This window comes from Hyaena hyaena, unplaced genomic scaffold, assembly GCF_003009895.1.
Source record: "Hyaena hyaena isolate Hyena2069 unplaced genomic scaffold, ASM300989v1 scaffold_127, whole genome shotgun sequence".
Classification (NCBI taxonomy): Eukaryota; Metazoa; Chordata; class Mammalia; order Carnivora; family Hyaenidae; genus Hyaena; species Hyaena hyaena.
The window spans coordinates 1,552,318-1,565,102 of NW_024080758.1; the positions used below are offsets into that span (position 1 = coordinate 1,552,318).

General features: G+C 38.0%; 1 protein-coding gene across 4 annotated transcripts in view; it reads left to right on the forward strand.

Moving 5' to 3' along the window:
- The first annotated feature begins 744 nt into the window (after window positions 1-744).
- CATSPERE (catsper channel auxiliary subunit epsilon) overlaps window positions 745-12,785 on the forward strand; it is a 151,842-nt gene continuing 139,801 nt past the window's right edge. For all 4 annotated transcript variants that reach the window (XM_039237502.1, XM_039237501.1, XM_039237505.1 and 1 more), the window contains exons 1-2: window positions 745-823; window positions 1,997-2,045. In XM_039237502.1, coding sequence (XP_039093433.1) covers window positions 759-823; window positions 1,997-2,045 — 114 coding nt within the window. In that variant the 5' untranslated portion in view covers window positions 745-758. The remainder of the gene's footprint in view (window positions 824-1,996; window positions 2,046-12,785) is intronic.

Consider the following 12,785-nt stretch of genomic DNA (forward strand, 5'->3'; position numbering starts at 1 on the left):
TACCTAGAGTGTATTTTAGTATTATACTAGTTTTACATAATGATCCGTTGTCGGTAACATTGAGGACCTAGTACAAACTCTAGTACTGGGCGCTGAGGACATGAGGAGGAGGAAAGATAGTTGCAGGACTCAGGGACTCAGGTTATTTGGTGTACCAACAAATACACAGATAAATTAGAAAACTGACATCTGGTATTTGTTTATCTTAGTTTTACAAGATGACAAACCCCTTTGAAAACCAGAAAGCTGTCATATTTCTTTGTACTCAAGTGCACGAGGTGGCGTCGGGCCTAAAGTAGGTTCTCAATGAGTCCCCGTCATTGTTCATTTCTGTGGAGCTTAAAAACCACCTTAGGAGTGCTGGATCCTGGAGAGCACTGCCAGACGTGTATTTGCTATTACAATATTTATATACTGTCACAATGAAGACTTGGGCGAAAAGATGCAGTCACTTAAAAGCTTCACCTTCGATCAGTCAGCTGGGGTTTTCCGAGCTGGTTTTGCTATTTCACTCCCAAAAAGCATGGTTTCTGCCTTTCCTCCGGTCTGGTTTTACATTTCCTCTCCCAACCACCAAGCTCAGGGAGAGCGCAGGTAGCGGCGCGCGCCAGCACGCATGCGCACACGCGCTGCCCCGCGCGCGCGGGGCCGACCCCGCCCTGCGGCGCCGCCTCCGCCGGGCGGCCCGCGCTCCCGGGGAGCGCGCGAGGGCAGGGCGGGCGCGCCCCGGGCGGTTGGGGCGACGCGACCCCGGCGCCATGTCGGCCCAGGGAGTGGCGGTGCTGCTGTCGTGGCTGAGCTGCTGCGGCTCGGCCCTGTGGAGGTAGAGAGACGCCTGCGGCGCCCTGGGACACCGGGCGGGGGCGCCCCCGCGCCTGCGGACCAGCGTCTGGAGCCCCAGCCCCCGGCCCCGGCGCCCCGCCGCCCCCCTCCGCCAGTTTTCCAGGAACGGGGGCGGGGATGAGGAGGGGCGTTAGGGCTCTGCTACTCCATGGTCTCGGGGACTTCGCGCGGCTGGCTGGCCGGGGGACAGATGAGCCCCCGCGAACCCCTAAACGCGTTTCCTCCTGCTGAGCTCTGGTTCCTCCCAGAAGACAAGTGGTGCAAACGGGACCCAGGAGTCACCCCCGGGGAGCGGAGGCAGGGGGCGAGGGCACGTAGAATGACTAGGGGGCTGATGGCTTCTAGTACTTTGTAGCTTCTATTTTTTTCCTCTGTAAGGTGAGGAAAATACAACCTGTGTCGTGGGGTGGTCGTGAGGCTTGAATGCAAAGCTATGTTCAGCTCCCAGCAGAGACCTGGCAAACAATGGATCGATAAATAAGGATAGGGGATATTATAAAGGACGGCCTGCGAATTCTAAGTGTTTATCAACTTTACGTTGTACCCCAGAGACCACCAAACTTCTCTGTGAAGGGTCAGATAGTAAATACTTTGGGCTTTCCAGGTGATGCAGGCAACTCTGCTATCCTAGGGATTCACGCACACCCCTACAATAGTGAACCAGTGGGTGTGGCTGTGTGTGCATGCATATTTATTTTAAAAACAAACAGGTAGAAATGGACCTGTAAGGCATGGTTTGCCACCCCCTGATCTACATTCGTAATTGCCGAGAATGCTAAATTTCATTGAGATAATTAGTGAAGGCAAAGTTGCAGGCAAAATTCAGGGTAGATGTCTAATTTAACTAATTCTTCCTTTCATCAAAGTCGAAGAGATATTTGCCCAGATTTCCTACTAAGATCATTGACATTTTGCTTTTGACATTTATTATCACATTGGAGTTGGCTTTCTTTAATGATCTACAATGATCTGGAATCATTTCTTTCTCCGTATGAATCCAGATCCATTTTCCAGTTCCATTTCTTGAATATCATCTCTGTCCTACACAGAACGTCCTTCGGCCCTTATGTCGGCTTCAGGGTTTACTGTAGAATCCCTCTTATTTGGAGGAGAAATTAGTTTTAATATTTATATTCCACCTTTTCCTCCACAGGTATTCCAGTAACAGCCCAAACTACCGCATTTTTAGTACCAGAAGTACTGTAAGTGTTTAATTTTTTTCAAACTATAGTCAAGAATTATTTTTTACCTTAGAGCAAAGAGCAGTATTTTATACTCAGTTGTATACCGAAGTATCATTCATTTATTTTTATTTCATTTCCTTTGTCTCATTTATCATCCTAACATAAATCCCCCTGCCAATGAATGTCCTTAAATGTGTATGTAGCAAAAATAAATAGTGTGGTTTTGAGTGTGTTTTTGTGACTTAATATTCACAAGTAACATGCCTATACAATGTATTGTATAAACTATTGAAAATGAAAGATATTAATATTTCTGCTGGGACAGCAGGTATGAATTGGAACTGCCTAGACAAACCAGGATATATGGTCACCAAAACTGTAGATGTCATTCTCTGTTTACTTTTTTTATTCAGTACTTTGTCTAGTTCATTTCTTCTGAATGCTGCCTGCTTACTAGTGTGTGTGTGGCTTTATTTTATTTATATATTTCCCTTAATGATGGACACATGGCTTTCTATCACCACAAATAACACTGTGAAGAATGCCCTTCTACATGTCCTCTATGGGTCTGTGCAAACATTTTTCAGTTATGGTTGCTGGGTCACAGGGAAAGCAGACAGCTAATATAACTAATTTAACTAAATTCTGTAAGAATTTTCTTAAATGGCAATCACAATTTCTACTCTCACCTAGTGCACATCTTCACCAAAGTCTGGTATTACTGAATTTTCTGTTTTTCACCAACGTCATTTGTATGTGCTAATAGATTATCACTCCTGTTATTTTCAATTCTCTGATGGCAGGTGACTTTGAGCATCTCGTACCATATTTACACAGGCTTCTCTTCTGAATTGCCTGGTCATAACCTTTTGCCCATTTTTCATTTAATTTATGCCCTTTTCTTTTTTATTTATAGAGTGCTATATACATTCCACTCTCTGCATTAGTTGAGTATTGGTTTTAAATGTTTCATTTATCAGGGCACCTAGTTGACTCAGTCGGTTGAATGTCCAACTCTTGATCTCAGCTTAGGTCTTCATCTCAGAGTTGTGAGTTCAAGCCCCATGTTGGGCTTTGCACGGGAGTGAAGCCTACTTAAAAAAAAGTTTGAGTTATCATTTTCTTGTCTCTCATCTACTCACCTATTAACTTTGTCCATGGATATTTTATTTTTTAAGAAAAGGCCGACTTTTGTTGAACAAAATCATTCCTCCCCTCCTGCCCCTCCATTTTTGACCTTGTCCTTTCTACATTTTTTGGAGTCTTTTTTTTAATGTTTATTTATTTTTGAGAGAGAAACCACATGCGTGGGGGAGGTGCAGAGAAAAGGAGACAGAATCTGTAGCAGGCTGCAGGCTCTCAGCTGTCAGCACAGAGCCCGACGTGGGGCTCGAACTCACGGAACTGTGAGATCATGACCTGAGCCAAAGTCAGACGCTTAACCAAGTCATCAGGTGCCCCTGGAGTCTTACTTAAGAAAAATCTTCTCCTACCTGGAGTTGCAAAGATATTTATCCTGTTTTTTCTTTTATATGCTTTATATCTTGAACTTTCAAATATAGGTCAGAAATCAACCTGGAGTCCACTTGTATATACTATAAAGTATGTATTCACCTTACTTTCTCCATGAAATGAACCACCATCAATTAAACAACTTACTGTTTTTCTAGTATTTTTCTGGCATTATCTTTTCAGATGTTGTCAACATGTATATATAGAACAAAAGATAATACCAGCAAAATACTAGAAAAACAGTATTTAATGTTTAATGTAGCTGCAGTTTAGTTTCAATGCTGTATACTCTTCCCTTGAATTAACATGCCATAATGTAGGCATCATTTTATTCTAGATAAGCAACTAGGTTGTTTCCATTTTTAGTCTGATATGATTAGGGCTACTATGAATGTATATATGGTTAACATATGTATGCATTTCTGCTGGGTGTATGACTAAGAGTGGAATTGGTAAGTCCCAGGGAATGTGTATGTGTTAAGGTTTAGTAAGTGATGCAAAAGATTTTTACAAAATAATTATATCAGTTTACACTTATAGTCTACCTATGTTTATATATATCATTGTATTTACATTATTCAAAATTTATTACATTAGTCAAAGTCAGGCAAAAGGAACCTATATAAACAATGTCATTTGTTTTTAAATCCATTGCTATCCATTTCTTATTAAATCTGTACTTATTACCTAAATTGTTATTTGTAGCTAATTTCCTTAATATCATTTATCTATTTCATCTTTGTTTCTTGAACAGCTTTGCTGTATTTTTGACCATTTTATTAGTCATTTTAAAAATCTCTTGTTTTTCCTAAGTAATCTCTACACCCAGCATGGGGCTCAAACTCATAACCCCAAGATTAAGAGTCACATGCTCCACCAACTGAGCCAGCCAGGCACCCCCAAAAATCTCCTTTCTTGATCTCTACTGTTTCTTTATAATTTTTAGGGCAGTGACAGAAATGTATCATCTTTAATTGATAATTAGTAACCAAAATCATGGAATTATGTCCTTACAGAAACACAAATTGGGAGCCAGAGTTTGAGTGTCCACAAAGAAGGTAGACAAAATGCAAGAGAGTAGATGCTAAAACCAGTGGTATAGCAGCTTCCTTGCAAGTGATACTCAGAGAAAGAAAGAAGTTATTAAGTGTACAGAAGACACTTTAGGGATTAAACATTTTGTAAATCTTGATGGAAAACATTTTAAAACAATTTTTCTCTACCTATTTGCTTTTCTGGGAGCTTTGGCATAAGGGGCAGGATTCACATTTGACACACATCCAGGAACCTATGAAAGTTCTCTGAGTTGGAGGCCATCTCTCTATTTCCCTTCTGTCTCACTGCAGCTTGCCAGTATCTCCCAGAATGGAGCTGATGCATTTGTCTAGGGCCTAGTTTTTGTAACCCACAGGACACCTCCAGATTTCCTGGCTCTGGTGGCCAGGAAGGGTTACACTTGTAGTCCCATAGGACTATATATGTTTGTATACTTTAAAAGCTACTGCTTGAGTGTCTGGATTCCAGTCAACATGAATCTAGGTGTTGACTGAGATCCTCCCTTTGGGACAATGACAGGACTGGGAACATCCTCAACTACTGGGAGTTATTAAAACTAAAGTAGGCTTCTTGGACAATCACAAGTTTTGAAGGACAACCAAGACCTAGGGCAAAGTTAAATGATAAGGTTCATTTTTTACACAAGGCCACTTTCTCAAGACTTTATCTATCACATAGAAATGAACACAAGAGAGTCAAGAAAATAGAAGAAACAGAGGAATATGTTCCAAACAAGAGAATAAGATAAAACCTTGGGGGGGGGGCTTACTGTATGGAGGTAAGTAATTTGCCTGATAAAGAGTTCAAAGTGATATTCATAAAAATGCTCTTTGAACTCAAGAGAAGAATGGGTGAACACAGAACTTCAGCCAAGAGATACAAAATATAAGAAGATACCAAAGAGAAGTCACAGAGTTGAAGGATACAGTAACTGAACTGAAAAGGTACACCACAGGGTTCAGTAGAAGACTAGACAAGGCAGAAGAAAAGATCTGTGAACCTGAAAACACAGCAGTGGAATTCACCCAAACAGAGCAATAAAAAGAAAAAACAGTGGGGAAAAATTTAAAGATATTACAGAATAACATAAACTGGACTAACATTCACATTATAGGGGCCCAAAAGGAGAAGAGAGAAAGGGACTGAATTTTTTTAAAAGAAATAATGACCGAAGCTTCCCTAAAACTTGGAGAGGGAAACAGACATCCAGAATCAGGGAGCCCAGAGAGTTCCAAATAGGATGAACCTAAAGAGACCCCAACAAAGACACATTATAATGTAAACATTGAAAGTTAAACACGAGGAGAGGTTTTACAAGGAGCAAGAGAAAAACAACTTTTGTTACATACAAGGGAAACCTCATTAGACTATCAGTAGATTTTTCAGCAGAAACGTTGCAGGTCAGAAGGGAGTGGCATAAAGTGCTGAAAGGAAAAAACTTCCCAGCAAGTATACTCTATGCAGCAAAGTCTTCATACAGAATTGGAGGAGAAATAGTTTCACAGATAAGCAAACGCTAAAGGAATTCATTATTATCACAAACTAGCCTTATAAGAAATGTGAAGGTGACTTTTTATGCTGGAAAAGAAAAGGTGCTAATTAGTAACAAGAAAACATGAAAGAATAAATCTCACTGGAAAGGTAAATATATAGTAAAGGTAGTGGGTTAATTACTTGTAAAGCTAATGTGAAGGTTAAAAGACAAAAGTACTAAAAATATAACTAATAATTAAGGGATGCACATGATAAAAAGATGTAAACTATGACATCAAAAACAATGTGCAAGGGGTTAGCAAAAATGTAGCACTTTACATTGTGATCAACCTTAAATTATTATCTATATTATCTACATAAAATAAAGTGTTACAAGTTTTTGCATGTAAGCCTCATGGTAACCACAAAGCAAACAACCTATAGTAGATACCCAAAAGATAAGGAAGAAGGAATATAAGTATGCCACAAACAAAAGGCAACAAAACACAAAGCAAGAGAGGAGAGAAGGAACCACAGAGAAACTACAAACCAGCCAGAATACAGTTAACAAAATGGCATCAGTACAGCCATATCTCATATTATTCTTCTTTCTCAGGATTTCTTTGGCTATTCAGGGTCTTCTGTGGGTACACACAAATTTTAGTATTATTTGTTCTAGTTTTGTGAAAAATGCTATTGATATTTTGATAGGGATTGCACTGAATCTGCAGATTGCTTTGGATAACATGGACATTTTGACAATATTAATTCTTCTAATCTGTGAGAATTAAATATCTTTCCATTTGTGTCATTTTCAATTTCTTTCATCAGTGTTTTATATTTTTCAGAGTACAAGTCTTTCAGCTCTTTGGTTAAGTTTATTCCTAGGTACTTTATTATTTTTGATGCAATTGAAAATGGTATTGTTTTTCGAATTTCTTTCTGCTACTTTATTGTTAGTACATTATTGTTAGTAAATAGCACAGAGTTTTGTATATTAATTTTGTATCCTGTAACTTTTCTGAATTGGTTTTTGATTTCGAACCCTGCTCCGGGCTCTGTGCTGACAGATCAGAGCCTGGAGCCTGTTTCAGATTCTGTGTGTCTCTCTTTTCCCCTCCCCTGCTTGTGCTTTGTCTTTCTCTCTGTCTCTAAAAAAAATAAAATAAAATAAAAAATAAATTAAAAAATTAAAAAAGTCATCTCCAAGACCAATGTCAAGGAGCTACTGCCTATGTTTTCTTCTCAGAGTTTTATGGTTTCAAGTCTTTTATTCAGGTCTTTAATCCATTTTGAGTTCATTTTTGTATATGGTATAAGATAGTGGTCTACTTTCATTCTTTTGTATATGGCAATCCAGTTTTCACAACACCTTGTATTAAAAAGACTGTCCTTTTTCCATTGTATATTTCTATCTCCTTTGTTGCAAATTAATTGACCATATATGCATGGGTTTACTTCTGGGCTCTCTATTCTGTTCCATCAATCTCTGTGTTGTTTTTTTAAAAATATTTTTAATTTATTTTTAAGAGAGAGAGAGCACAAGTAGGGGAGGGGCAGAGAAAGAGGGGAGCAAAAGATCCAAAGAGGACTCTGCACTGACAGAAGTGAGCACATTTGGGGCTCAAACTCATGAACTGTGAGATCATGACCTGAGCCAAAATTAGACACTCAACCATCTGAGCTACGTAGGCACCCTTTTCTCTATAGTTTTTTTTTTTTTTAAGTTTATTTTGAGAGAGAGCAGGGGAAGGGCAGAGAGAGGGAGGCAGAGAATCCCAAACAGTCTCTGTGCTCACACTCTCTCTCTCCTTCACAAATAAATAAACATTAAAAAAAAAAAAGCAACCCTAATACTCTTTAAAAAAAAAGACCACAGTGGAGGCAATTAGACAAGAAAATGAAATAAAAAACATTCATATTGGAAAGGAAAAAAATAAATTACCTCTGTTTGCAGATGACATGATTAATATAAAAAGCCCTAATGAAACCACTAAAAAACTACTAAGTGAGTTTAGTAATTTCATATGGAAATGCACATGGAATTTCACATGGAAGTTCAAGAAAAAAAGAATACACAAAACATTTTTGAAAAAGAACAATGTTAGAAGACTCACAGTTCCTGACTTTGCAACTTAACTATAAAGCTGCAGCAGTTGAAGGGCACCTGGGTGGCTCAGTTGGTTGAGCATTTGACTCTTGGTTTTGGCTCAGGTCATGATCTGATGATTCGTGGGTTCGAGCCTGACATCTCTCTCTGTGCTGACAGAGCCTCCTTTTTTTCTTCCTTCCTTATTCCACTTAGAGTCTCTTGGTTGTTTTTCTGCCTTTCTTCAATGCCATTTGTTCAGTTTTTATTCACATATAATTTCCTACCAGTAACTTTTAATTTAATCTTCACTTCCCTTATCATCTATTTTATGTGCTGGTTTAATCAACTCTTCTATTTCTGTTTCATTTCCTGTTCCTAGCTTATGAATTTGCTTTATTTCAATAAAGTATAACTATACTGTGTTATATTAGTTTCAGGTATAGGACATAGTGATTCACCTACTTCATGAATTTATTACTCAAGATTTTTCTTTCTCTTATCACCAAATGCTTGTTTGAGGATATGTTATTCGATTAAATATCAGTTTGCAGTTTTCTTCTGCTTTTCATTTGGTTTTTTTGAAGGGAATTTTATGAACTGAAATGTTTTTATTTTTATTCTCTGTCCTCTTAGAGTGGCTTTTTATAGATAAAGTCTGATTATATCTTTGAATTTTATGAGCAGTTTGGCAGCTTATATTGTTGAAAGATTCCTAGATAAACTTAACTTCTCTCATTGTAGCAAAGTGCAGTTTCCTTAACTGATGGCTTCTTATTGGTAGTGTTGCATTTCCTTGGTGATTTGGTTTGGTTTGGTTTTTTAACTTACCTTGTCCTAAATTTCCCCTCTAGATTCTTCTCCCCATCACCACTCTATCCAAAGGGTGTTTCCCTTTTCTGTATCTTCTCTGCTGAAGTGACACCTTTCTGAGGGTCCCACCTTGAGTCTCACATGCCTTTAATTCCTGTCCTCAGAGCGCTCTGATTTCCCAGGGTTTTTTTCTATTCTATTTTTGCACCTAGGGAGCGCTTTCTCTCTGTGTGGGTGATCTGAATTCAGTCTTAACCTTTTGTTTCCTGTCTTTCCCCTGCAGTGTTTCAGGGGCCTCCTCACTCTCCGTAAAGGATTATGATAGGAGCTTGAGTGAGAGTTACACTAAAGATAGTTGATTTTTCTACTTACAGGTTTGTTGACCTTTGTAGTGTGCTTTGTCTTCTTGCTACACTGTAATGTAGACTTTTCTGGGTTTTATTTGTTGATCTGTGTGTTTTTTTGGAAATGTGTGGAGAGAGTTGAACTTACATGAGGAGAGAGTTGAATTTACGTGGCCACCATTACCTGGGCAAACGATAATCCCTCCACCACTCATGTTTTGATACACTGTCAGAGTACAGTAATTAGCAACTATGTCCTTTTTTTATACCCACCATGCAGACGTGGTTCCACAACAAAATTCTTATGTAATACTTAGCCTCAGTCCTTATGCTGCTATCTATGCAGTCATTTTAGTAGTCTGAAGCTCTTCTAGCAAATTCTTCCAGAAGGGCTCCTAAGAGTAATATTACCTGAATTATTTTATGGTCATAAGAGTTTATGAATTTGATGTCTAAAAAAGTTGGTGTATCTGGATATAAAAATTATTGGCTTCTGTTTTATTTCCTTTTCTATATGTTACTTTATTGTCTCTGACAAAAAGTGTTGCTTCCAAAACGTCTGGCGGAAATATGATTTTCTTTCATTTATGAATAACGTGTGTTGTTGTTGTTGTTCTAGTTATTCTTGTTGTTTTGGTAGGATCCCCAAACTGTTTCTTTTTAAGCCCAGTGCTTTTTATTAATATAGCTCCTGATTGTTTTTACTTTTATAATTATTCTTAATTGTTTTCGTAGATATGAGCTGTGTCTTTTTAATATGTTGTTCGAAGTTATTTTATTTCACATCGTAGTCTTGACTTTCAGTTAGCATTGGTTTTATTGTTCAGTTCCAAACATTTTGGTTTTCTTCTTCAGGATCTCCCAACTATACATACTGTGGATTTTCTTTGCCTCTCTTTTATATTTGTCCCTTGCTCTCAAATTACTCTTTATCTCTTTGACTCTTAAAGAGCTATTTATCTCAAGGCCTTATCTATTGCTTATTCACAGTTGTGTTTTTTCTAATTTGGTCTCTTTCTGAAATGACTTTTTCTTTTATTTTTATATTTTTCCTGAGTTCTAGCTTATTTATGAATTTCCAATTCTGATTTATATTGTCCTTTCCTAACTTCTATCATTTCTGTATTTATTTTGCCTCATTTCAAAATAGTACATGTATCAGCCAGTGTTCTTACAGAGAAACAGAAGCATTTTAGAATGTATGCGTATTTATCTTAAGAGATTTATTTTAGGAAATTGACTCCTGTAATTGTGGGAACTTGCAACTCTGAAACCTTTAATTTTTTTTAATGTTTTTATTTATTTGTGTGTGAGAGAGAGAGAGAAAGAGAGACAGCATGAGCAGGGGAGGGTCAGAGAGAGAGGGAGACACAGAATCCGAAGCAGCTCCAGGCTCTGAGCTAGCTGTCAGCACAGAGCCCAACATGGGGCTTAAACCCACAAACTGTGAGATCATGACCTGAGCCGAAGTCGGACACTTAACCGACTGAGTCACCCAGGCACCCCAACAACTCTGAAACCTTTAGATCAAGCCAGCAAGCTAGAAAGTCAGGCAAGAGTTAATGCTGCAGTGATGAAGCAGAATTTATTCTCCAGGAAACCTCCATTTTTTTCTGAAGGTTTCCAACTGATGGAAAAGGCTCCATCCACATTATTAAAGGTATTCTCCTTTGCTTAAAGTCAACTGATTGGAGATGTAACCCACATCTATAAAATATCTTCACAGATAAACCCAGGTTTGATTAAATAACTGTATACTATGATCTAGCCAAGTTGACACATAAAACTAACCCTCATATTAAGTTCTAGCTTTCACTTGTACATTTTGTATGTTCTTACGGTTATTCTGCTTCATATTTTCTTTTTCTTGTAATAACTATGTGAAATTGGACTGTGATCCTTTTTCTGTTGCTTTTTTTTTTTTATGTGAAATTAATTTTCCAGATCTTTAAGGAGGGTGGGTCAAAATAACTTTTCTAACTTCATGGCTAGTTACCTCTTTGGTGGTTTCGTAAAGTATCTAAAAAATAAGGCTAGTACTCTCTGAGGCCTCCAGATTCCGTTCCCTCTCTCATTTGTCTGTAGTTTCTCTTTCCGCTGTCTTTATTGTCCCTTTCCAACTCTGCTGGGATTCTTTTCCCTGTATTTTTCAGTACAGATCCTTGTCCTAGAAGATATCTTTGGGTCCTTGGTTTAGGTGTTCATAGGTCCTAGCTTCTCATGCTCTTTCAGACATTATCATGGACTTCATGGACTTACTTAGAAATGGACAGGTGCAACAACACCCCTGGTTAGAGTTGCTATCCTCCAAATGTCCTGCTGTGGTTTCCACTGAATACCTAATCGCTGGTTTAGGTGCTCTTCCTTTCTTTCTTTCTTTTTTTTTTTTAATGTTTTATTTATTTCTGAGAGAGAGAGAGAGACAGAGACAGAGACAGCGTGAACAGGGGAGGGTCAGAGAGAGAGGGAGACACAGAATCTGAAACAGGCTCCAGGCTCTGAGCTGGCAGTCAGCACAGAGCCCGACGCGGGGCTCGAACCCACGAACCGCGAGATCATGACCTGAGCTGAAGTCCGACGCTTAACCGACTGAGCCACCCAGGCGCCCCAGCTCTCTTCCTTTCTAAGGCCTACCATATTTGCTTTCTTTTCTTCCTTATGCTCATATCATGTAAGTCGGGTTGTTTTCGCTGGTTTGTTCTAACCCACTTATATTTTGGGATTTTGAGGGATACCTTATCACCAAGGTTTATTATTGACATTGTCCAGTGTTGTTTTGTTTTATTGGTACTATCCTAATCCTTCTCTCTCTGCTTATAAGGAAATTTGAGTAGACTGAAACACTACATCACCACTAACCCTTCCCAATTTGTTTTCTTTTTTCAACTCTTCTTTTTTCCTCTTTTTTATAGCCTTCCTTTTACTTTTTTGGGTTTTCTCTGTTGTCATTTCATTATCATCTTATACTGAAAACCGAGTTTATTCACTTTCAAACTACCTTATTTCTTTTGTATATGTTGAAGGCTATAAATTTCATTTTAGGAGTTATTTATACTATATACTACATTTTGGTAACATTGAATATTTTTATTGTTTACTTATAAGTATTTGTAATTTCCTTTGTGATTTCTCCTTTACTCCATGAATCATTCGGAAGTAAAGTTTGGGTATTCGATTTTAATAATTACACATATCCTAAGATTTTCTCTGTCTAAATTTATGAGACATTCTAATTTTATTTCATTACTATCAAAGACATATGTATGATAATAATTTTTGAGATTGCCTAAGACTAATTTTGTAAATATGGTCAATTTTGATAAATGTTCTATGTAAGATTGTAAAGATATTTTCTATCTTTTATTGGAAATATATTTTATATTTTCCTTTTAGGACTGCCTTTGCTCCATCCCAAAGGGTTTGGACTGTTGTGTTTTCATATTCATTTGCTTCCATGTATTTTTTAGTTTC